This window comes from Mastomys coucha, unplaced genomic scaffold, assembly GCF_008632895.1.
Source record: "Mastomys coucha isolate ucsf_1 unplaced genomic scaffold, UCSF_Mcou_1 pScaffold17, whole genome shotgun sequence".
Classification (NCBI taxonomy): domain Eukaryota; kingdom Metazoa; phylum Chordata; class Mammalia; order Rodentia; family Muridae; genus Mastomys; species Mastomys coucha.
This window is the reverse complement of record NW_022196899.1, coordinates 30,800,495-30,824,611: the sequence shown is the minus strand read 5'-3', so window position 1 is coordinate 30,824,611 and position 24,117 is coordinate 30,800,495. Positions and strand designations below refer to the sequence as shown.

The 24,117-nt window shown below is 39.5% G+C and overlaps 2 protein-coding genes and 1 long non-coding RNA gene across 10 annotated transcripts in view; 1 reads left to right on the top strand and 2 right to left on the bottom strand.

Moving 5' to 3' along the window:
• Window positions 1–4,353, bottom strand: part of Adad1 (adenosine deaminase domain containing 1) — a 41,578-nt gene extending 37,225 nt beyond the window's left edge. The window contains exons 1-4 of one of the 2 annotated variants that reach the window (XM_031376645.1): window positions 4,333–4,353; window positions 3,602–3,781; window positions 2,689–2,877; window positions 660–827 (exon numbers count right to left, since the gene is read on the bottom strand). In XM_031376645.1, the coding sequence (XP_031232505.1) occupies window positions 660–827; window positions 2,689–2,877; window positions 3,602–3,719 (475 nt within the window). In that variant the 5' untranslated portion in view covers window positions 3,720–3,781; window positions 4,333–4,353. The other variant, XM_031376644.1, reaches the window with a different exon arrangement.
• Window positions 4,354–4,403: 50 nt separating this feature from the next.
• LOC116095110 lies at window positions 4,404–23,994 on the top strand. 2 transcript variants are annotated; one of them, XR_004120451.1, is made up of 4 exons: window positions 4,404–4,950; window positions 13,003–13,070; window positions 18,328–18,504; window positions 23,657–23,994. It is a non-coding gene; the product is annotated as an uncharacterized LOC116095110 (long non-coding RNA). The 2 variants fall into 2 exon arrangements; XR_004120452.1 differs by lacking the exon at window positions 13,003–13,070 and having other exon boundaries at window positions 4,406–4,950.
• Window positions 17,793–24,117, bottom strand: part of Kiaa1109 (KIAA1109 ortholog) — a 191,747-nt gene continuing 185,422 nt past the window's right edge. For all 6 annotated transcript variants that reach the window (XM_031376638.1, XM_031376640.1, XM_031376643.1 and 3 more), the window contains 3 exons: window positions 23,638–23,772; window positions 19,846–20,011; window positions 17,793–18,496 (listed from right to left, as the gene is read on the bottom strand). In XM_031376638.1, coding sequence (XP_031232498.1) covers window positions 18,280–18,496; window positions 19,846–20,011; window positions 23,638–23,772 — 518 coding nt within the window. In that variant the 3' untranslated portion in view covers window positions 17,793–18,279. The remainder of the gene's footprint in view (window positions 18,497–19,845; window positions 20,012–23,637; window positions 23,773–24,117) is intronic.

Below are 24,117 nucleotides of genomic sequence, written 5' to 3'. Positions count from 1 at the left end.
ATGAAGTCAGACACTAACTTCTTATACAAAAATAAAAATTTATCAAAAACTTTTAAATGTAATAGCTAAAACTATAAAGCTCTAAAAAGAAACCACAATGGGAGAACTTCATGACACTAGATTTGGCAATAATTTCTTGGGTATAGCACCAAAGGTACACGCAACAAAAGAAAACTGGACTTATCAAAAGCAGAATGTTTTGTACATCAAAGGTTACTACCAATAAAGTTAAAGGTAACCCTCAGGATAGGATGTTTCTATTTGTACATCACATATCTTATAAATACCAGAATAGACCCAGAGTTTTAAAAGTCAGTAACAATAAAACTCATTGAAAAATGGAAGAAATGACTTAAACATATTGTCTCTCCCCCTTAAAAAGATAATGTGGACATTAAGTTTTACACACAATAAATCACACAGAAATTGGAAAATTTAAATCAAAACCACAAAGATTATGCCCTTTAGTATGAGTACTGGCAAAACATGATTATATCTCTTGGTGATAAAAATACAAGATAATTGTAACTATGAAACATTTCAGCAAACAGCAACTGAAAAGAAGTATTCCAATCCTACAGTCTTGTAGCTGCTAAGTAAGCCTTTCTTGATTCCTTTTGGAAATAACACATTCAAACCCACATGTCAGTTGCATTTACCTGCTGATTCTAAGACTCGTGGTTCAGGCTCATCCAGCTGTAGAAGCTCATCGAGAGCTAATTTTGCTGCATTGGATCTAGATTCCTTTTTATTTTGTCCCAGTCCTGTCTTGTACTGAATACCATCCACCACAGCACAAAAAGCAAAATATGGTCCCATAACATTTCCTTGAAAAAAAACCCAGAATGAATGTTACAATAATTCACAGTGTATTCTCGCAAGTAATGTCTGAATGTTAGTATTAAATGACTTCCCTTTAGTGTAAACCCAGCTCTTTGTAAAGCAAGTAAGGATTAAAATTACAGTTAGATCAGCCCCCAAACTTGCATTATAACTGAAGCCAATGGACTTAAGCAGCTGCACTGTCTGCAGATAAACTGCAAGCAATACAGACAGCTTCAGAATACAGTATAAGGTATGGCAACGGCTATCACTCAAATATTTATCCAATTAACAAAGAGTTAGTAAAATATTTGAAAACTTCTAGTAATGTTCATCTTTAAAATTTCTCTATATATAAAATTTAATTTCTTTCATTTTTGGAATGCCCTAAAAATTTTAAATGTTCTAAAATGTACAGCCATTAAGACATCATAGTAGGCAACTGAATCAATTACAGTTCAGGAAAGGGAAGGTCAGGGAATAAATAGAAAGAAATAAAACAACCAAGAGAAAAGATGTCTCCATGAATTAAACAAAATGCCCATTCTTGCACAAACTCCACATCAGGATTACCTTACACTATGACTTTTACTTGGATTTTGTATTTGCCTTATGAAAATGAAAACTTAATCATCTCCTAAATTTACAGATGAGACATTTTAATGTTAGGCACTTAAATATCTTCTCTTTGGTTAGGGATGGCTAAGGACTAGCCACTGCACACACCACTATCTTATTTTCTCACATATTTATAATCATGTTACAATAACTGTTTCTAAAACATACACATAAGATTTTACTAGGTACTTAAACACATATCTGGATAATCTTGCTTTTTTCTCCTTTCCTAAACATCTCAATTTACCATTTTCCCATGTTTACCTATATTTCAATCTAAACTTATTAATCTAGATAATATTTACTTTCTTAACAAGTGTTTCCTAAGACTCTTATGTTACACACTATACTTGTTACAAAGTGTTCTATACCAGAAAGCTGAGTATTGAACTTAGCTTGTTTATAGCCTAGGTTCACCAACTTCTTGAATCATACATACTTAGAACACAGAACAAACAGAACAGCACTGGCAATCCTCAGAGCAGTGGAGTCTTTTCACTGGGGAGTTTTTGATCTTTCTTATTAACAGCTTATATTTCCAAGGGTGATCTGAGAATAATGTAGGAAAGCTAAGAAGTTAAACAAATATTGAGACCGCTGTTTACTTAATGAAAGTATACAGTGTACATTTTTGTCAAGTTTACTGGTATTTCACCCAAAGAAACTTATTTAAAATGTACAGTAAAATTTCCAGAGCTTTAAATTATGTTGCAGAGATCCACACAGGGAATTGTTAGAAAACTACGGAAACAAAATTCTCTGCATGTATACAAATATTTAAAGCTATTTTCACTATCACATTGGTCAGAGCTTCTTCACAGCAAGTTCCTAAGGTTCTTGGTTAGGACCCACAACATGAAGAGACTGGCCTGTCTGCCTCTGACTCTACTGACTATACTGTGGCCTTCCACAGATACACACAGTAAGATGTACTTCAGGCAACTCTGCAGAGGCAACATCAACCATGCAAATGCCCTTTTCTTATCAAATCCTTCAATTTTAGGGGTGAAATCTGACCATATTTTTCCCCCTAGGTATTACAATCAGAGAATCTTATGATTTCAGAACAAATACTTGATCAACACTGACAGAAATGTGTGTTCATGCTACAAATATTTTTTTGTCACAAAATATCTATTTAATCTTAACATTGTGTGTGGTAAGCAAATGTAAAACTGCTTATATACTCTACCTTTATTGGAAAAAAAATGCTAGGCTTGGGTTAATTAGGCACAACTTCCAACTTACCTGTTGTTACAGTTTCCTTAAGGTCAAGCTGAACACGCTGCATTTGTGCAAACTGGTGCAAGGCTGACACAGGATTGATCTCCCCACGTCTGTATTTCATTATAAACTCTTTAGGTATTTTTTTTGGAGGAAGAACAGGATTTGAAATAGATGAAAGACCTTTGGAAAGCAATGGCTCTGGAAAATTACCTAAGAACAAATATTTATACTGGTCAGTTTGTTTTAAAGAAAATGAGTCAAAATACTAAGTCCTTATACAATAAAGTATGTTTTCCCCTAAGTTCCTACAAGACAGTTTGGATACACATATAACCACAACTTGTTATTGTATATATCTTTTGGCACACTGAGGACACATTATACAGAAATATCATTCATGGTAGAAAAATTAACGGAATTTTAGTGATGTCTCAGAGATAAGTCATTTTCACAGATGAGGTCACTAAGGTCTAGAATGGCAATGATATAGAACTAGTTTTGTTGAGACTACAATCAAGTTTTGTGCTCCAATCTGTCATAATGCCTATCCCACTGAGCTGTCTGAGTCCAATTCAATCTAAGTTTCACAGTATGTTTACTGCTGCTTTATATTATATAAAGTAATATGTAGAATATAAAGTGCTTGTAAGTCTAAAGCTTTCCCTGACACCCCATAGTGGGGGCAGGTTAAGTTATATTTTAAGTAATTCAACAGTGAAGGTGGGAACTAATAAATGATCTGCAAAATTAAAGAATTCTACAGGCCTCCTACTGTAATTAATATAAGTCACAGTTACTAACTCCAAATGGCACATGGCCACAGATATGGCAGACACCACACACTAACACCCACACCAACACCACTCAGCAGTTACCGACAATCCCAGAATCTTAACGTACCTAGGTACTTCTACAAATAAAAAGAAAGTTGTACCTGTCACTTGTGTAACCTTGGATGCCATACTCGACAGACTACAACTTTCAGAGGAATATCCGGTGGGCAAAGTTACCGTCTGAGCTGAGGACTGAACTGGCAAGTTCTTTTTCAGCATCTGAGCAAAGCTAGGGACCCTGGAACTCTGAAACCAGTCATTGTTTCCAGAAGTTTTCTCACCTGTTTAGGATGAAATTGGCCGAAAATGAAAATCCTGGGAGAGGAACTCCCCAAAACTTTTAATTTGACAGACTTTTTCCCCTCACCCACATGCTCCCATGGCTACGGTCAAGTAATCCCTCTTGAACCGATCTCAAAGCTGTGTTGTGTTTTAACAGCTAACTTTTCCAAATTCTTCCCTCAACTCAACGATAAACTGGAATAGAAGGAACAGCAGAGGGGACGTGAAACCCCACCACCACTGTAAGCAACAGCAAGTGTCCTCGGAGCTGAAGGGCCTCTAAAATTAGCAAGGTCTAGAGAGAGGAGTCCAGGAGGGACCAGAACCAAACCGACGGCCTCTCGGCCAGCGCACCCCCGAGGCTGTCCTTCGCGCCCTCCCCGCCCAGGCCTGCAGGCAGGTGGGTGGCCAGAGGCAGGCCGAGCCTAGGGCCGGGGACCGGGGCTCGGCGGCTGCCGCCCGCCGTCGCCATTGCTGCGCTGCCACCGTCTGCCTCTCGCCTCAGGCCTCTGCGGGCCGCCGCGTCTTTCAAAAGGCCCCTCGAGCTGACCCTGCAGAGCGGGGCCAGAGCCCCCGTGGGCGCCCCTCGTCCAATCAGCAAGGGCCTTCGCTCTGACCCCGCCCCCGCGCCCTGCGCACGTGGGAGGCGTGCGTAGCTCCGCAAGGGTCACAGTGAATGGCGAGCAAGTTCCAGGCCTCGTCTCGCGCGCGCCCCCATCCCCTCCCCGTTCTTCCGGCCTTGTCAGGTTGCATTCTTTCTGTAGAAGACAAAGTCCCAAGGTTCAGCCTCACCTCCCCTGCCCCTCTCACCTCCCCTTCCCCTCTCACCTCCCCCTGTGGCTGCTTGTCCTCACCCCACTTAGGGAGACGCCAACACACAGAGCGCTACACAGCTGCTTATTCCCACCTCAGTTGTCTACGCCTAGGACAACCTACCCGCCTCACAGGGTGCCATGTGGCTACCTAGCCCCGCTTCAGTTGTCTCCTTGTAGGGTGACCCCCGTCATCCCAGAGCAGCACATGGTTGCTTATCCCTGCCTCAGTTGTCTACACCGAGGGTGCCAGCCCTCACAAAACACCAGGCGTCTTCTTAACCCCACTTAGTGTCTCTACCGAGGGGAACCTTCCCCGAGGCATGTTTCGAAGATACCCTTCACCTTGTCTCCAGGTAAGATCTGAGAAAGGGCCCAGGGGTTAGGCCTCTGACAAGCAGAAGTTCCCCTAGTGCAGCCCAAAAGAACAACCAGGAAGCCAGCTGTGAGGCTGAAAGCAAATGGCCCCGATATCTAGGTGACTGATCTCCCCCATCTCCTTTTTAAGATTTTTCTCACTCAAGTCAAAGGAGGACCTAACCATGGTATTAGCTAATAGGTAGTTGAGAGTATTTTAAATAGTGAATTATCAAGTGTTGTGATGCAATCAAAAAAGCATCCAGAGGATTGTGTTGTGTTAGCACAAGATTGTGATGACATCAACCCTTTGATATGGGCAGATGCTCTTAAGAATTAAAGCCATCTTAAAAAGTAAGAGAAAAGGACAATAGAATCGATGGCCATTTACATAGTATAGCAAGAAATATCATTCATCTACAGCACATAGTGAAACTGAAGGCAAAACAATCTCACTCTTGTAAATAGCATTTGCAATAAGTATTTTTCTTTCATTATTATCAACATGTCTTGACTAATTTGTTTAATCAAAAGCCCAATAACAACTAATGATCCGAATATTTTTGTTGCTAATGATAAAGATGGGAATAAAATATTTAATAACACAATCCAATTATATTAAAGTCAAATATAAAGGTAGACATGGAACAGAAGTAGAAATTGAAGGAACCAAAAAATAAAAAATAAAAAATGACTCAGAACAAAAGAAGAAAAATATAAAATGACTCAGTAGATAAAGGAACCTGCTGCAATGCATTGTAACTTAAGTTTGATCCTTCAAAGGAGAGAATTAGCTACTGTAGGTTCTCCTCAAACATTCTAGGCTGTAAGCTGAAGCCTTCAGAGCTTGCAGAAGAAGGCTAGAAGCTTCTAGGGCTATGCCTAGGGATAGTTAGAACAGAGAAGGAAATGCTCTGGACTCAGCCTGGTTATGGTTCTCATCTCATCCTTCCTCTGAGGGAATAAAAGTGACATTTACACTTGTAGGTGGAAACAACCTGAAAACTTAGTGAGTTCTCTCCCTCCTACAGAAAGATAATACTATGGTTTTGATATTTTCCACTGGGAGATACTTTCTCATCCTCCAATTTACATTTAGTCCAGGCTTAAATACAGAAAAATGGCACTCTTCTTTTATAGGTCTGTGGGTCAAACAAATAATGGGACAACTATCTATCTGCAGGATCAAAGATCTTTTTGTTTGTTTTTTGTTTGTTTTCTTTCTCATGAGCAGCCAAGAGGAAAAGGCCCTAATGGCTTTGATGAACACTTCCTGTATTTTGTTTGCTTAACTTTAAATCGGTGGTAGAACTTGTGGAATACACCTTAGGGGTAGATCATTAGACCTAGGAATGAGCTGTACTGTGTACCACTTAATTTCAGAGGTTTTTTGCTTGGCAAAAGAGACCCAAGACCCAAAAGTTTACAGGGAGTGAAGGTAATTTTGGAGATATTATAGTCATCAGGGGCTAAGCTTCTCAAGATGGAAGGATGGACCCCACAAGTTGCCTTGATTTGCAGTAATCAACTTTATTCTCTCCTGCCCCATAAAAAGGGTATGGTTGCTTCTCCCTGGTCTTGCATTTTTTCTTGCAATGATCAGAGGGGAACCCAAAACTCAGAACTGTCTATTTTGATAGGACATGTTGAAGGCATAAGGAAAACAAGTTCCCTTAAATAAACCAGGTGAAAGACTGTTTAAATTGCCTTGGAAACCAAAGGAATCCATCTTTGAGGTATGGTATTTCCTCCTAAGTCTGATATAGGAAATGCAATGACTATGTCACATGACAATAGAGACACCAGAAAACATCACATGATTGTAGCCTACCCGAATTAGCTTACCACAGATATAGCAGGAGTACAAGTAGAACATGGGAAATGACCCTGAGATGTGAAGTCCCAAAACAGCAAAGTAAGGGTATTGAGGACACAGAAAAAGAGCAAGGGATTCTATGATCTCACCCCAAGGAAGGGTTCACATAAGCCTTGCCTAATCAGTGGTAACTGAAAATACCAAAAGATATTATTGGATCTTGTTTTATCTCTCTATGACTCTGGAGTCAGCTGGGATGAAAGTCCATGAAAGAAGGGAGAGTAGGCAGTTGTGCACAATCTCCACAGGTGGCATTTGGCTTTTGTAGCACAAGAAGAAAGTTGGAGGGCTGCCATTCTGTTCCGTCAAAGTGATATAACAATGTACACCATCCTGTCCCAACTTTATGTCTCCCTCACCACGTCTCAGCCTTCTACCCCCTAAACAGACACTTCTGCCTTGGGAGTGCTTCAGGGACTGTCTATGACCTTGACCGTGGTCCAAATGTCCCAACTTTATGTCTGCCTCATCACATCTCAGCCTTCTACCCCCTAAACAGATACCTCTGCCTCAGGAATGCTTCAGGGACTGTCTATGACATTGACCGTGGTCCAAATATAATATGTAGTGCCTGGAAGATACCGTGAGCCTTGCAAAGAAAACAGATGTTACTGGGACATTCTAATTTAGTACACCACCCCCAGCACTGATGCAATTATGGTATTTGGTCTTGTTTTGTTTTTATTTGTTTTGTTTTGTTTTCCTTTAAAAACACTAAACCTCTGAACTTGGGCACCAAGAGACTTTTCAGAGTCATGAGTCTATTCTTGGTCTGGCTATTAATTAAAAAAGGTCTCAAAACTTTATTGGCTTAATCAGCATATCTTGAAGTCACTATCTCATTTGGATCAATATTCCTTGTGTGAGCTGAGACCATTTTTTGACTGTGTTAGCAGCATTTTAGTCCTTTAGAAACCAACATGTTAGAATCAATTAAACACAATGTAAAGTTCCAACAGCCTTGTGTGTACATTTACCCACTGTGATGGTTTGTATATGCTCTGCTTAGGGAGTGGCATGATTAGAAGATGTGGCCCTGTTGGAGTAGATGAATCACTGTGAGTGTGGGCTCTAAGACCCTGATTCTAGCTGCCTGGAAGGCAGTATTCTGCTAGCAGCCTTCATATGAAGAGGGGGAACTCCCAGCTCCCCCTGTACCATGCTTGCCCGGATACTGCTGTGTTCCCACCTTGATGATAATGGACTGAACCTCTGAACCTATAAGCTAGTCCCAATTAAATGTTGTCCTTACAAGAATTGCCTTGGTCATAGTGTCTTGTTCACTGCAGTAAAACCCTAAGACACCCACTTGATTATCAACTGCATACGAATCATATGATTTAAGGTCTAAGTGTTGGTGTTACAAGTAGTCCACCAGAGACTACCACTCCAGCTGGCTGGGTATTCAGGACCCAAGTGTAGTCCCAAGTGTTTAGGATAAGGGATTTTAAAAGGCAAAACCCACATTCTGGTATCTTGCTTGGCATCTGTAAGGAGAGGTTTTAGGCAAGCAATCAGTTTAACAGTAGCTAACATTAGCTGGGACATTTTGATCTTAGGTTCCTAGAATAGCGTTGGATCATTTTCCACAGGATTCTCCATCAAAATCAAATTTTAGATAAACCTACATTGATCTCAGCAAGATACAAGATGAAAGAACTCCTCACTGCTGTGCCCTGTCACACTGTCAACCGTCTATGTTGGCTAAGTACTTGCAGGCTAACCAAGCCAAGATGCCTTGCTCTCATTTTGTCCCCTAAACATAATGATCCAAGGTTTTCTCAGAATTGAGGGAATAGCAGTGATGAATGAAGAAGTGGAAGTTCAGAATCTTAGAATACACTCACCTGTTCTATCATCAGAGCTTTAAAATTCCATCCAGGTCGCCATGTCACAGGAAATGTTGGACTGTAGATGTGATTGGAAAGACATGGTTTTTTGTTATTTAAAAAAAAAATGAATGGACTCAGAAGGAAATTTAGGGACAATTTTGGTGATTTTAGGAATTCAGCAGGGAATGGAGGTCAATAAGCAGATACATGGCCAATAGCAGCTGTGCGATATTTCAGAAAGAGGAGAGCACTGTTTGCTTCAGGAAAGAGTGAGAAAGCCAAGCATGTCTAAGAAAACATGCTAACCAATATTTAAAATAAAAAGAAAAAAGAAAAGGAAACCTGTTGTAGGTGTTCCTTCCAGCTTGGATAGAAAGGTCTTCTGGGATTCAGGAGCCTATGAACTGCACAGCTCTGAGAGGAGGCCTCCCCAGCAGAGGTGTTGTAGCCCTGTGGGAGAAAATCCTTGACTGAGCTGGAGTGCTACAGTGTAACAGTTTCACTTTGTAGCTTCTCTTCTTCAGCATTGTAGCTCCCAGGGGAGGGTATCCCCAGTTGAGCAAAAGATCTGAGGAGCCTCAGCCCAGCTCCACTTCTTTGCTTTATTACTTCTTGGCTTCTTCCTATGAGAGAGTCACACCAGGCAGTAAATCTCATAAAAGAGATTTATTAGGATGGATACATATAGTGTGTGAAGAGACAAATCCAGGAGTGGCTTGCCTCTGCTCCCAGGAGATAACAGCAGTAAATTAATAGAGGGCAGGGTTGATATAGGATTTTTTGGGCCAAGGAGATACATTTCAGGGCAGAAATTTACAGAGTGAGAATTGGTGGGATTTCAAGTCCTGAGCTTGGGGAGCTCAGGGATTGTGGGGTTTTATTTAGACGGTTCATCTAAAATTATCATAATCTGAGAAGGGTCCTAATGAGAAGCTGGAGATGACCTTTGTGACAGCTACCTAGAGCTCCTCAGGCCTGGGCCTGGCTACTTTCCTGTCTTGGGGATTTTCAAAGTTTACACAGTATACAAAGTTTACAAAGAGAGTCCACAGCAGTGAAACCCTTCCCTGCTGCTTGAGCTTGCATGAGTAGCCAACACTTAAACATCCTGAGTAACTCTAAAAGCAGTCAGGATTAGCAAAGTTACATAGAGGCATCTCTGGAAGCAACTGTATAGTAGCAGTTTCTGGGGAGGTGATGTGTGTTATCTCATTAATTACTCCTTCCATCTCCTTCCCCCAAACTCAAGTGAATCAGGATTCAGAGGTAGTCTTTTTGGAGAAGTGATAAGTACAGCTGAAGAAACTTTAAAAAATAGTTTCTGAGAATTTCATATGTGAACACTGTATTTACACAATTTGCCACCTCTCCTGATATCTTCCAACTCTTCTTTGTCTTTCCTTTTTAAATTCATGCCTTTTATTAGTCATACATATACACATACTAATTTATAAATACAGCCTCCTTAAGGGGCTCATCCTTGGAACAGACTGCTCAGCAGTCGTTAATTACCCATAGCTCTCCACATCCAAAGGTTAAGTCTTAGGAGGAGACTGCAGTATGTAATATTCAGATCTTTGGGGCAGATCAGAATGCCATGTCTCCACCTAGAGAAAGAGGTAGATTCCATTCTTTTGACCAGGAGGAAATAATTTTCCCTTAATGGTTCAATACAGATCCCTGGTAGCTATTATCAATGGCTTCCAAGACTACTAACAATGTGGCCAAGAATCTGTTTTTTTTTCTGAGCTTAGGTCTCTAAAGGGCGAGGAAATACTTTAGGCAGCAGGTGACAACATGGAGTTGATTCTCTGTGTAGTGAGAACTTTGGTTTCTTTAAACAGAAATGTTCTGTGAATATGTTTTGTTTTAATCTCAGGTGTGGGATATGGGGCTGCTTCAGATTGTCCATAGCAGCTATCTCTGGTTTGTCTCATGCTCTGGCAGGAGTGTGATTTGGCCAGCTGAAGACAGTTTAAGTTTGGAATTATGGGGACTCTTAAGAGGGTATAAAGGTGCCAGAGTCCTGTGGTAGCTGCTGCTGTTCTGGCTGCTGCTATTCGCTGGATTGCTGGTTTCTACTTGGAGAAATCTTGGTGACAAATATGGATTTGTCTCACGGAGCTTGACACCCCTAATCAGCAGGAAGTAATCTAAAGAGACGGATGCCTTAGTTCGGGTTTTACTACTGTGAACAGGCACCATGACCAAGGCAACTCTTATAAGGACAACATTTAATTGGGGCTGGCTTACAGGTTCAGAGGTTCAGTCCATTATCAAACCAAGAACATGGCAGCATCCAGGCAGGCATGGTGCAGGAGAAGCTGGGAGTTCTATATCTTCATCTGAAGGCTGCTACTGGAAGACTGACTTCCAGGCAGCCAGATGGACTTCTGCAGAATAAAATGTTCTCTGCTTTTGCATACTATGTGAGTCTGGGGTATCATTCTTCAGTGAATCATGGACTCTTACAAATGAAATAGAGCAAGGGGGATAAATATTGTTAAAGATCAGTTGTTTTCTGACTTACAAGAACAGATTTGAATTTATGATGTTGTTATAGAGCAATATGCTTTAAGAGCTTGGGACAAGGGTGAGGACCTGAGAAAAGGTAACCTCATTTATTAAGATAGTATAAGGCTCTGGGGAGGCCTTCACAGATTTCTTGCAAAGATTGGTTTCACCTGTAAACTAAGCTATATTAGACCCTGTTGTGAGACAGGTGCTGATAGAGACCTTGGCATTTGAGAATATGAATACCAAATGTAAACAAATTATTAGATCTTTAAAGGTGTGGGCAGTGCCCATGAATGAGTGAATAAAGGACATGACTGGTATTGGTTCTCATGAGCATCATGCCAATATCAATGCTAATGGTCTCTAATATCAAAATGCCCAGTGCTTTATTTGTTGTAAATTCAGTCATTTACAATGAAACTGTAAAGCCTCAGATCACAAAATGTCTGGTGTGTTAAGTGTGATAAATACGGTACTTACCAAGCCAGATCTAAAAATGCCCAGTGTGTTATGAGAATTTGGTACTTTCCTCCACAGAAGGCAACAATACACTTCTTAGCTGTAATTGATTAACACAGGTGATAGGATTGCTCAACTGTTGTTTCTTTACATTAAAGGCAAATCTGCTCCAGTAGAAAGAACAGAGGGGTTTGGAAGTACTGGAAATGTGTGTTATGGCAAATGATGGTTAATGATCAGAGACCAAAAATTAAATTGCAAGTAAATGGTGTTGAAATAGAAGGTTTGGTGGATACAAGAGCGGATGTAACTATCATCTCCCAAAAATCTTGGAATTCAGGATGGCCACTTCAGAAGGTTTATATACAGTGTACAGGAATTGGAAAATGATCTCAAATAAAACAAAGTGTACATGGGGTAAATGTATGGGACCTGAAGTTCTAACAGGGAAGTTAAGATCTTATGTAGCTGATTCTTATGGGGAAAGAATCTTTTACAACAGTGGGATACTCAGATTCCTGCAATACCAAAGACAGCTCATGATAAAATTAGGGGTGAAATGGTGGATGATTCTGGGGAAGGTATTGACGTATGTCAATTGTCCAAACACAGGATACCTCTGGGACTGAGTTTCCAAATTTATAAGGGGGCTGCGCTGCCCAAATACTAACAACCCTACTCTGGGAAGTGGGTTGGACTGACAGGCTTATGTAGATCCGTGGCCCTCGACAAAGCTGTTCAGGCACCTGAACAGCTGGTACAGGAGGGGCTAGAAGCTCAATACATAGAAGAGTCTACCAGCCCATGGAATTCTGTTGTGTTTGTTATAAAAAAGAAATCAGAAAAATGGTAGATGTTAACAGATTTAAGAGCATTAAGTAGAGTATTTCAACCAATGGGTCTATTACAGCCTGGAATTCCTTTGCCTTCTTTATTACTTAAGTCATAGCCTATAATAGTAATTGATTTAAAGATTACTTTTTATCCCCTTGGATTATCAGGATATGGTTTGCTTTCTCAGTACCTACTAATATCATTGGAAAGTACTTCTTCCTGGAATGTTAAATGGTACAACTTTATGTCAATATTTTGTGCAACAACCACTAGAAATAATTGTAGGCAATTTCCTCAGTCCATTAATTATCATTACATGGGTGTTATTTTGTTGTCCTCAGGAACATGTTTCACTATGTTCATAGTGGCCTTATTTATGATAGCCAAAAGGATAGTTGTGACCCTCCCATCAGACTGCTGAAACAAGGAACTAAGGGAAACGGAATTTTCCCTAGGAATCTCATGCTAGAAAAAAGAAACTGGAAAGAGGACTGGATTTCAGTGCTGAGATAACTTGTCATACTATCTTGCAGGAAAGACTTTAATCAAGATGATGATGAGTCAATGATAAGTGGACTACACTTTGACCAGAATTTCTTAGGTAGGCACATGCTGATGGCCAGCCCTGGCTGTTCCTCTTTCTTGGTTTCTCTTGAGGCAGCAGAGGGGGAAGAGCATTGGTGGGAGTAAGACTTGGTCTTACAAGATATTTAGGGTTGCTGTTTAATAAAACATTTATCTATCTTAAGTCTAAGTTACTTTGCTACTGTAGCTGACATGCCTGAGTTGGTTTTGGGCCAGAAACTGAAGTCTCTGGCATTTAGCACCTCATCTTAAAACAGCAGGGATTTAAGTACTGGATTAATTGCTAGAGCCTTTTCCCTCTAGTCTAGATGCCTCTCTCTTCTCAGGCTAGGGGTAGGGTTGGGCAATAAACTTCTAATGAATCAGGAGAACAATCATGCTAGCAGAAGGAAAAACTTTTACACAAGCAAATATGAATTAAACTCACATAATTCATATACAGATTCATGTACACACATTTATAATTTCCATTCAAACCAGTTGGGCTGAGCTTATACACTATCTCACAATTACATACTTACACACATCCATACTTACATATGTTATATGGAGCAAAAGACCAAGTCCCAGCGCAGAAAGAACTCACTCATTTTGGATGAAAAATGAGTTCCAATCTTTATTGCAAAGAGAAAGTAAAAGCTTCTATTCTTTTATTGCTAAATGAATTAAAACCAAGTCTGTAAGAAGAAAGCTTTGTTCTCATTAGTAGACCTCCACATAAACCAAGATACACTGAAACTAATAGAAAAGAAAGCGGGGAAGAGCCTTGAACACATGGGCATAAGGGAAAGTTTCCTGACCAGAACACCAATAGCTTATGCTCTAAGATCAAGAATTGACAAATGGGACCTCATAAAGTTGCAGAGCTTCTGTAAGGCAAAAGACACTGTCAATAGAATGAAAAGGCAACCAACAGATTGGGAAAAGACCATTACCAATCGTACATCCGATAGAGGGCTAATATCCAATATATACAAAGAACTCAAGAAGTTAGACTCCAGAGAACCAAATAACCCTATTAAAAAATGGGGTACAGGGGCTGGAGAGATGGCTCAGTGGTTAAGAGCCTGACTGCTCTTCCAAAGGTCCTGAGTTCAAATCCCAGCAAGCACATGGTGACTCACAACCATCTCTAATGAGATCTGATGCCCTCTTCTGGTGTGTCTGAAGACAGCTACAATGTACTCATAAAATAAATAAGTAAGTAAATAAATAAATAAATCTAAAAAAAAAAAAAAAAAAGGCTGTGGTGGTGCACGCCTTTAATCCCAGCACTTGGGAAGCAGAGGCAGTTTGAGGCCAGCCTGGTCTACAGAGTGAGTTCTGAGTTTGAGGCCAGCCTGGTCTACAGAGTGAGTTCCAGGACAGGCAGGGACACAAAGAGAAACCCTGTCTTGAAAAACAAAACAACAAAAAAATGGGGTACAGAGCTAAGCAAAGAACTCTCAACTGAGGAATACTGAATGGCTGAGAAGCACCTCAAGAAATCCTTAGTCATCTGGGAAATGCAACCCTGAGATTCCACCTCACACCAGTCAGAATGGCTAAAATCAAAAATTCAGGTGACAGCAGATGCTGGTGAGGTTGTGGAGAAAGAGGAACATTCCTCCATTGCTGATGGGATTGCAAGCTGGTACAACCACTCTGGAAATCAGTTTGGCGGTTCCTCAGAAAATTGGACATAGTACTACCTGAGGACCCAGCTATACCATTCCTGAGCATATACCTAGAAGATGCTCCAACATGTAATAAGGACACATGCTCCATTATGTTCGTAACAGCCTTATTTGTAATAGCCAGAAACTGGAAATAATCCAGATGTCCCTCAATAAAGGAATGGAAAATGTGGTACATTTACACAATGGAGTACTACCATTAAAACAATTATTAAAAACAATGAATTCATGAAATTCTTAGGCAAATGGATGGAACTAGAAAATATCATCCTGAGTGAGGTAATCCAATCACAAAAGAACACACATGGTATGCACCCACTGATAAGTGGATATTAGCCCCAAAGCTCGGAATACTCAAGATACAATTCACAGACCACATGAAGCTCGAGAAGGAAGACCACAGTGTGGATACTTCGATCCTTCTTAGAAGGGGGAACAAAATACCCATGGTAGGAGATACAGAGACAAAGATTGGAGCAGAGACTGAAGGAAGGCCATCCAGAGACTGCCCCACCTAGGGATCTATCCCATATACAGTTACCAATCCCAGACACTATTGTGGATGCCAAGAAGTGCATGCTGACAGGAGCCTGATATAGCTGTTTCCTGAGAGGCTCTGCCAGTGCCTGACAAATACAGAGGTGAATGCTGTCAACTAGCCATTGGATTGAGTACATGGTCTCCAATGGAGGAGCTAGAGAAAGGACCAAGAATCTGAAGGGGTTTGCAGCCCCATAGGAGGAGCAACAATTATGAACCAACTAATACCCACCAACTAACCCACCAACCAAAGAGTACCTTTTCTAGGAGAATAGATCACATGGTTTTTCCAAGCATCCTCCTCCCCACCCCCAATGTTTTAACAGAAGCTCACTAGAAGTTCAAACATAAATTCAAATCACAAGAAGTTTACAACAGAGAATGTTTACATGCATATCCATTAAGAGTAATTATCAGGCTAAACATTCATCCTCTGTCACTAGCTCTACAGGTTCATGGAGAGTTTAAGACCATAACTATTATCTCTGAAGTTTTTGTATAGATAAACCCAGTTTTGTGTGTGTGTGTGTGTGTGTGTGTGTGTGTGTGTGTGTATAATATTTATTTCAAAAGTTATCCCCTTTCCTGATTTCCCCCCCTAGAATCACACTATCCCATCCCCCCTCCTCCTGCTTCTCACCCACTCCTGTCTCCTTGCCTTCACATTCTCCTATACTGGGGCATGTTGAACATTTCTCTAGGTGCTTCTCTGTCCTTGAATCTATAGTAAGTCCTTAGTTCCCTTTTTATGACCCTTGGGCAATGGTTTTACAATCTTTTGAAATGTGCCTTAAGTTGTAGATGCATGCTTGCTATCTCAGAAGCGATTAACTCCTGACACTTGATGACTGGCAGAGTTCTCAATGCAGCTTTGACATCAGAAATGACTTAATAGTAGTCATATTATAAAAGAGCTTAACAATTACTAATATAATTTTAGGAGTTCTTATAGGATCATCAAGAATTAAGAAATCATCTATTTGTCTACATAACATCACTACAAGGCAGTACATCTTTGTTGTTCTACAGAGATCTGTTCAAAAGGGTAGACTAATGTCTAGTGATTGTTACATATATTTAATAATAACAGGAAAGCATATTAACAGCAGGAATCTTTCCTAAAATGAAATTCTCTGCAGTCTTGCCTAGAGAAGCAATTCCATCATTAACTTTTGACAGTCCATGGCAGAACCACCTCAGGATGATTACCTGCTAGTTTTTAGCTTCTCGTTGACGGCTCCTGGCAGGCATACTCTTGCCCTCTATTTAAGTTCATCTTAGCCTTTATAATCAAAATAGGTACAGAACTTGCTTCTCTGGTAAGCTTAAATAATGAAATGAATTTTATAGATTCCTCTGGGACCAGCTGTTGAGTGAGCTATAGAGGATTCAGAGTTTGATACACGGCAGATTATTACTAGACTTGGTGTCAGCTTATGCCCCAACAAGCCAGGTTGACTATTTGTCCTTGTAAGTCAATGCAAAGATCTAAATCAAGAAAAGGAGATTTTTATTCAATGTAGCCACTGTGAGAAGAGGGACAAAGATCTAATGACATCTCTAAGTGCATTTTGTGGGTCCTGAAGTGAGGTTAAAGTTTTGAGTAGAGGGATAAAATTATGAGTATCTAAACTGTCCTGGACTCATCATTGTTTTGGCTTTACTCTCTCCGAGGTGGTCTGTCAAGTTGAAAATCTCTTCCCAGGAAAAGAGTTTCCTTTCTGGCTGGCTCAGACTTTATGGTTTCTCCCAACATGAGATTTCAATAGTCAAATAGCCAAACTGAGGGCACAAGTGTCACCTCAGAGGATCTCCATTTCTATTCAATCAGTTAACACAAAGAGATGGTCTGGCAAAATACAGAAATGTCTGATGTCAGCAATTAGTTCCCCTTTTATCACTGTATATTGGACATAGAACTGACTGAGCATGTAATTTTTCTAGAGGTTTGTCCTACTATTTAATATTCATCTCTATGCAAAGATCTACAAGAAATTTCCTTGAGGTGTTTTCTAGTTTTCTGGTTTCTTCAGTTCTGCTGCATGTCCACTTTTTAGACTGTCCTGGCTTGGTCAAATTTTCAATTTGAGTTATCAACAATATACCTACTCCTGAATATTGATTCATGTACACTGAGAACTGGAGTATCATTTTAGATAAAGCAATTCTTTTTAGTATGCCTATATATGACTTTTCACAATACACTATACATACATGTGTATATATGTGATATGTAACATATCTTATGACTTTATAAGCATTAAGTTTTATATACATATACAAAGGATCAAATACAGCATAGTGATAGAAATGATCACCTGTGTACTCACTACAGAAAAGAACAATACCTAGTGGCTATGAAACCTCTGGGGACCTTTTCCCTGGAACTATTTATATTAAGTATTTTCATGCATCAAAATTTTACAAGCACCATATTTTAAAACACATGGTTAACTGTGAAACAGAATGAGTATTTACATACTAACAAACTAGCAAATGAGGCAAAGACATGAAACAACTATGGACTGAAGCCATTATTGTGACTTTATTACAATAGTTACAAACAATATTTTGTGGTATATAATCATCACAATTACTCAAATTATATACAAATAGATCTTTATACAAGACTACATAAAAAAAGACCCCCAATCACATTATCAACAAGATTTTTTTTCTAACAGTTATGGCCAAGAAGAAAAAAAAATTCACAGTTATTCTGTAAATACTTTAATTGCAGCAACCATATTGCACATAAAACAATCATAAACTTTAATGAGCAGATGTGTATCTTTTAATTTAGTTTTTCTACAAAATTTACATTTTCATGCAATACTTTATTGTTTACAGAATGGTAGAGCTAAAATAAACAGATTAACTTACAAACTTTCAATAATGGCCACAAAATTAGAATTATTTTAAAGTACCATTTAAAGTTATCCTGAAAAAAATTGCAGTGTAATAGAATTTAACGGACAGAGTCAGGTGTTTCATAGATGGAGCTGCTATTTAGTGTTCTTCTCTGTCTTTTCCTCTTTTCTCCTTCTCATCCTGCAGGGCAGTTCCGAGTTTTTTGATGAGAACGGACAGCACCTTGTCCAGCGGGTCCATCACTCCTCTCTGAAGCCATTTGGGGATAGTAGTCCTGGCATGGTGAAAGCCCAATTTTTGAAGAATATAATCAACACCTACAGGGTCAATCTTTCTTCCAGTCCAAGAAATTAATCTAAAATGGTAATTAGAGATGGTCATTATCAAGATGTATGATGCATGAACATTATTGCACTCCCTTAATATACTCTGGATAAAATACTTTAGCAGATAACATTTGAATACTTGAGCCTAAAAACCTTGTATTCATTGTAAAAGTTCCTAAAAATAATTTATGTGTCCTGATAAGTGTTTGAGGCTGGTCTGATGTTATGTATGCAAATGCTAAATTCTGAACCCCATGATCTGGTTGCCCCCAGACTACTGAATTCTCACGTACAGTGGCCTTTGTTGTATAAATATTACTCCCCAATTTAAAGCTATTGGTTAAATAAAAGTGTCTACAGCCAATTACTGGGGAGAATAGAGGGTAGGGCTGGGGAGGTTGCAGGAGGGAGAGAAGGAGGGAGGGAAGAGGGGGAAGAGAGAGAAAGAGAGAGAACGAGAGGGGGGAGAATATATGAAGAAGGAGAAAGAAGATTTTATTGCATTTGTACCTCTGAAAAATATGTTGACTCAAAGTCTCTGCAAAGAAGGGCCAAGAGCTCACTGTATGAAGCTGTGAAAGTGAAGCATTAAGTAGCAAAGGAAGCCTAGAATGAGGGGTGCCAGTATAGTGGGATGTCTCCTGAGAAAAGCTGCAGGCATGGAGAACTGGCCCAAGAGAGAGGGTGTGTGTATTTCAGGAGGCTGAGCTATAAGAGTCACTCAACACCTTTAGAGCTTTGGTTTCTGCCCTGTTGGGTTTCAGTACTGCTTTGGCCCAATCTTTCCTTGCCATGCCCCCATTCCTCCATATGTAATGGGGAAGGTTTATTCTGTGTCACTGTATATTGGAAATATTAACTTGTCCTTTGTCTAGCAGTTCACAGTTAAGAAAGAGCCTTAAGCTCCATAGGGTTGGGACTATGAAAATGTCTGAAAGTGAATACATGCATTTTTCATTATGGGGTGGCTTTAAGCCTGTGGGGGATGAAGTGAGTATTGTGGTTTGAACATAAACTATGCCTTCCATGGCTGCATTGAACACTTGGTCCCCAGATGATGGCAGAGCTGAAGACTGTGGAGTCTGTGGAATCTTGAGGAGGTGAAGCTTTCCTGGAGGAAGTGCAGGTTACTAGAGGCAGGCTCTGAGGTGTTAGAGCCTGGCTATACTTCCTGTCACTTTTTTGTTCTGACTGTGTATACACTGTGAACAGCTGCCTCCTATTGTGCCACCAAGATGGACAGTGTATTTCCATTTAAACTGTGAGCCACAATGCTCCCCCACCTTCAGCTTCTTGCCAAGCATTTGGTCACATCAGTTGGAAAAGCAACCACTTTAGGAGCCTTGGACATGCTGAGGTGTGCACACCCAATTCTTACCTAAGAGTAGGCTCCAGATGCCATGTGTTGCACATAAAGTCTCGCCAGTCCACAGTGGTGTAAGTAATGCTATCTTCCCTGTCTCTGTCAGAGGAATTATCATCGTGTATAATGAGTGGACATTTCTGTCCTGGTCGAGTGGATAAAATCCGAGGTGGAAAAATGGCTAGAATAATAATGAAAAAATATATGTAAAGCCAGATCTTAAGAACCATCACTAGCTCTATTACTATGCCAAGTTTCATTTAGTTATACCTATTAAAAGATATCTTAAAATAAGCCAAGGGAAAATATCAATTCTTAGTATTTCTGAGAAAAGGGAGGTTGTCACTGTGGTAAAGAATGTAGAGATCACATTTGTGTTAGCAAGTGTAGGGCATTGTAGTCAACAGAGGTGGATTTCCTGGACGATGACTAGTAGTTGAGTATGCTGGTCACATCTGTAGTCCCAGCTGGGTAGGAGATTGAGGAGACTTCCTATTTCAAGCCCAATTAAAATTTGGTGAGATTGTGTCTCAAAATAAAAATTTAAAGGAGGGTCAGGGGTTATTAAGCTATGTGAAACCTTGGAACTTGAGTCTGAACTTCAACATAGCAAATAAGTTGTAGCTTGATGACTTTTAAAAGTTTAGTTGGACTGTTATTTATATACCAAATTCAAATAAGTATGTAATCAGTGCTTTTTTGTGTGTTAATAGTTGTATAGTTACATAAACAGTGTCAATAAGCATCATTCTGTGTGTAATCCTTTCCTCATGGTGCTTAAGGAAAGTCTCTTTAAAGTTGGCTACCATAAATACACACACATGATCAAATCTGAGACACACACTGCCTTTTATGCGATCTAATTGAATAAACACAGCATTTCTCTTGAAGTACAAACTTCAGAACACAAAGTGGGCTTAAAACAATTGAATATGATGTTCGCTATGCAGCTTTCTATTGTAACTTGATTGGTAACGGGCTAGGCAGTACCACAGCCAGAACACAGATGCTTACAAGTTCTGCTGCTTAGTGGCTTCTATTATTGGTGGAAGTTACACTGCTGTAATATATCTCCATGCTCTAGAAATTGCTGATTTCTGTCTAGTCTTACATAATGGTGTGAACTTTCTCAGAGATGCTTATGTTTATTTTGGCTTAAATTTGTAATAATGAGCTTTACTTAAGTGGTTATTATACTATCTTTACAAGGAAATCTTCACAGACACCATTTTGTCTTTTCTCATGCAGATGTCTTAAGTTGTTTACGCACTACTGGGGATTGAGTCTAGGCCTACCAGATGCTACACAAGTACTCTACCACTAAGATATAGATCCCTAATCTCTTTAAGTTTTTCCCTAAGAAAAATGTTCACTAAATTGGTTGCACTGGCTTTGAACTTGCACTCCTCCTAAAATCACTGGGTTTATAAGCCTATGCCAACCACGTCTCACTAAAATAGTTTAAATTGAGAGATTCTGCTTCAGAGGTAGACTAATTTGAGGCAAACTGAAACCATTACAATATTTCACAAAATGTCAAAGGTTTCATAATATATTTGAGAGACATAAATATGGGTTCTCACATATGGGCAGACTGAAAATGAAGTTTAAACATTGGTTTGCACAAAACCTGCTTTGTATACATTTTGTATAGATACTGAACACATCATGAGCAGGAAGGTAACTAGTGACTGCTGCACTTCTTTGCTAGGACATGAAAGGTGGGCTTAACAGACAGTGCTGTCTAGGGCAAGGTGGGAGGTATGTGGCCGCTTGATCTTACTCTTCCCATCATCACTATAGATTTTACTCGCATCCAATTTTTGGTATATTTCTGATGAAGAATAATGGAAGAGCAGTTCAATCTATGTTAACTTGTTAACTTTGTACTCTTTCAATATGGTTGTTTTGATAATATTTTAGTTTTCAGGAATCTGCAAGGTAAATTTAACACTTTTTTTCTTCATAAAAAACAAAATAAGCCGGGCAGTGGTGGCGCACGCCTTTAATCCCGGCACTTGGGAAGCAGAGGAAGGCGGATTTCTGAGTTCAAGGCCAGCCTGATCTACAGAATGAGTTCCAGGATAGCCAGGGCTACACAGAGAAACCCTGTCTCAAAAAACAAAACAAATAAACAAAAAAACAAAACAAAACAAAAAACCCAAAAAAAAACCCAAAACAAAAAAAAAACAAAATAAAGCTGGACAGTGGTGGCGGACGCCTTTAAGCCCAGCACTTGGGAGGCAGAGGCAGAGGCAGAGGCAGGCGGATCTCTGAGTTCGAGGCCAGCCTGGTCTACAGAGTGAGTTCCAGAACAGCCAGGGCTACACAGAGAAACCCTGTTTTGAAAAACCAAAAAACAAAACAAATAAACAAACAAAAAACCAAAATAACAAAATAAAACCCCAAAATACTACTAAAGAATGACCTGAACAAGTTATATTTACTGAGAATCACATGTAGAGTTGGGCCTGGCAAAGCCGTTCTGCTATCTCAGACCTATATGGGAAGGTGAAGCAGGAGGGTCAAAAGCTCAAGGCCTGCTTGGGATGCTGAGTGAGCTTAAGGTGATCAGAAAACATAAGGAAAGTCTGCCTCAATACCACCACCACTATCAGAAACAACAAAAGGTGAAAAAAGCTAAGTGGGTGAGTATCTGCTAGCATGCATGAGGCCTTAGATCTCAGCACTGGGGAAAACAAACACATTTGATATTTAACCCACTATAACTTTATATTTCATAAGCACAACAGTTGTATAATAAATTCTGAATGAAATAAATCACCATGTTTGAGAGGTTATTCCTTACCATTTCAAATTACCTAACTTCATCAATAGCTATGGAGTACTATAATACATTCAGGTTATTCAGAGGTTATTAGGGCCACTGTATGAAGTAACTAGTGTGTTACTTAATGTGCCAGAAAGGAAACTGGTGTTATCTAGCTCATAAATTCAAAACTGGGCCACTAAGGTCTAAGTAATTTATTTATAAAACAAAAATGTTCTCTGCCTAGACTTATCTCCTTATTTAGTTTCTTCAACTGTACGAAGTACCTAATAATGCAACTTTACTAGGCAGTTGTTTCTTCAGTAATTTTACTTAAATCTGTAGTATTTCCTCCTTTTCTCCAACTTGCAAAAATCACCTACAGGCTTAACTACAGACTTTCATATTTTTAGAAAGTTCTAAAATTTTTTTATTGATGTGTATATGTACATGTATGCTCTTTGTGTATGTATGTGTGTGTGTGTGTGCATGTGCGCTCGTGTGTGTAGCAGGGGCTAGAAGAATATGCTTGATTCTCTGGAGCAGTAGCTATAGGTTGTTTTTGAGCCACCTTTCCAGTCCCTAATCTTTTTTTTTTTAAACCTCTTTATAAAATAAGAAACACCTCATGATTAAAACGAGTACCACTGTGGGCCAGTCAGATGGCTCAGCCAGTAGAGGTGTTTGCTAACAGGGCTGATGACCTGAGGTTAACTTCTGGAGACAATACAGTGGAAGGAGAGAATGAACTCCTTTGAGCTGTCTTCTGACCTGTATGTGTGTGTCATGATGAATCCAGCCCCCCAAGAAACTAAATAAATAAATGTAAAAAGAAAAATTAAAAAATGCCATGAATCCAGCAGAAACTCAGGGATCTGTCACATAGTCTTAGAAGTGCTACTTCATGACATTTGAAGCTCACAGAAGGAAAAAGCATTCATTCTATTCCTAGACCATAAAAACATTCTCCATGTTAATCCACTGACACTTTTCTTTCTTGTAAATTGAAAGAAAAGAGAAAAAAATATGCAACCCACCCTTTTCTTTTTCTTTCAGATATGCTGATACTAGATCATGGAGAAACATGATGAGCTCAGCATCCATGGTCACACAGATGTGGTCAGTGAACTCTGTCACCACACTGCATTCTACCTTGGGTTTCAAGTTGGCATCTGAAACAATAAAGGTGTTTACAGTGAAATAATCCATGAAGTAAAGGGAACCAAGATTTACACAGATCCATGTAAATGCATACACTTGTAATATGAATATAAAGATCTGAGAAGTGAGCAACTGCTATGTGCATATGATTCACAGACTAATGATAATATATTAAAACATTCCTAGAATGAATCATTGTTCATTATAATAAAGTCTAATTATTCTTCACAATATTTGGCAAAAAAGGCACAAATAGGCTAAATAAATTTACCACAGTCTATATATATCTAGTAAAAACTTCAATTTGTCTTACATCACTAGTTTTATTAAATTAACATACCAAAATAGCCAGTGGT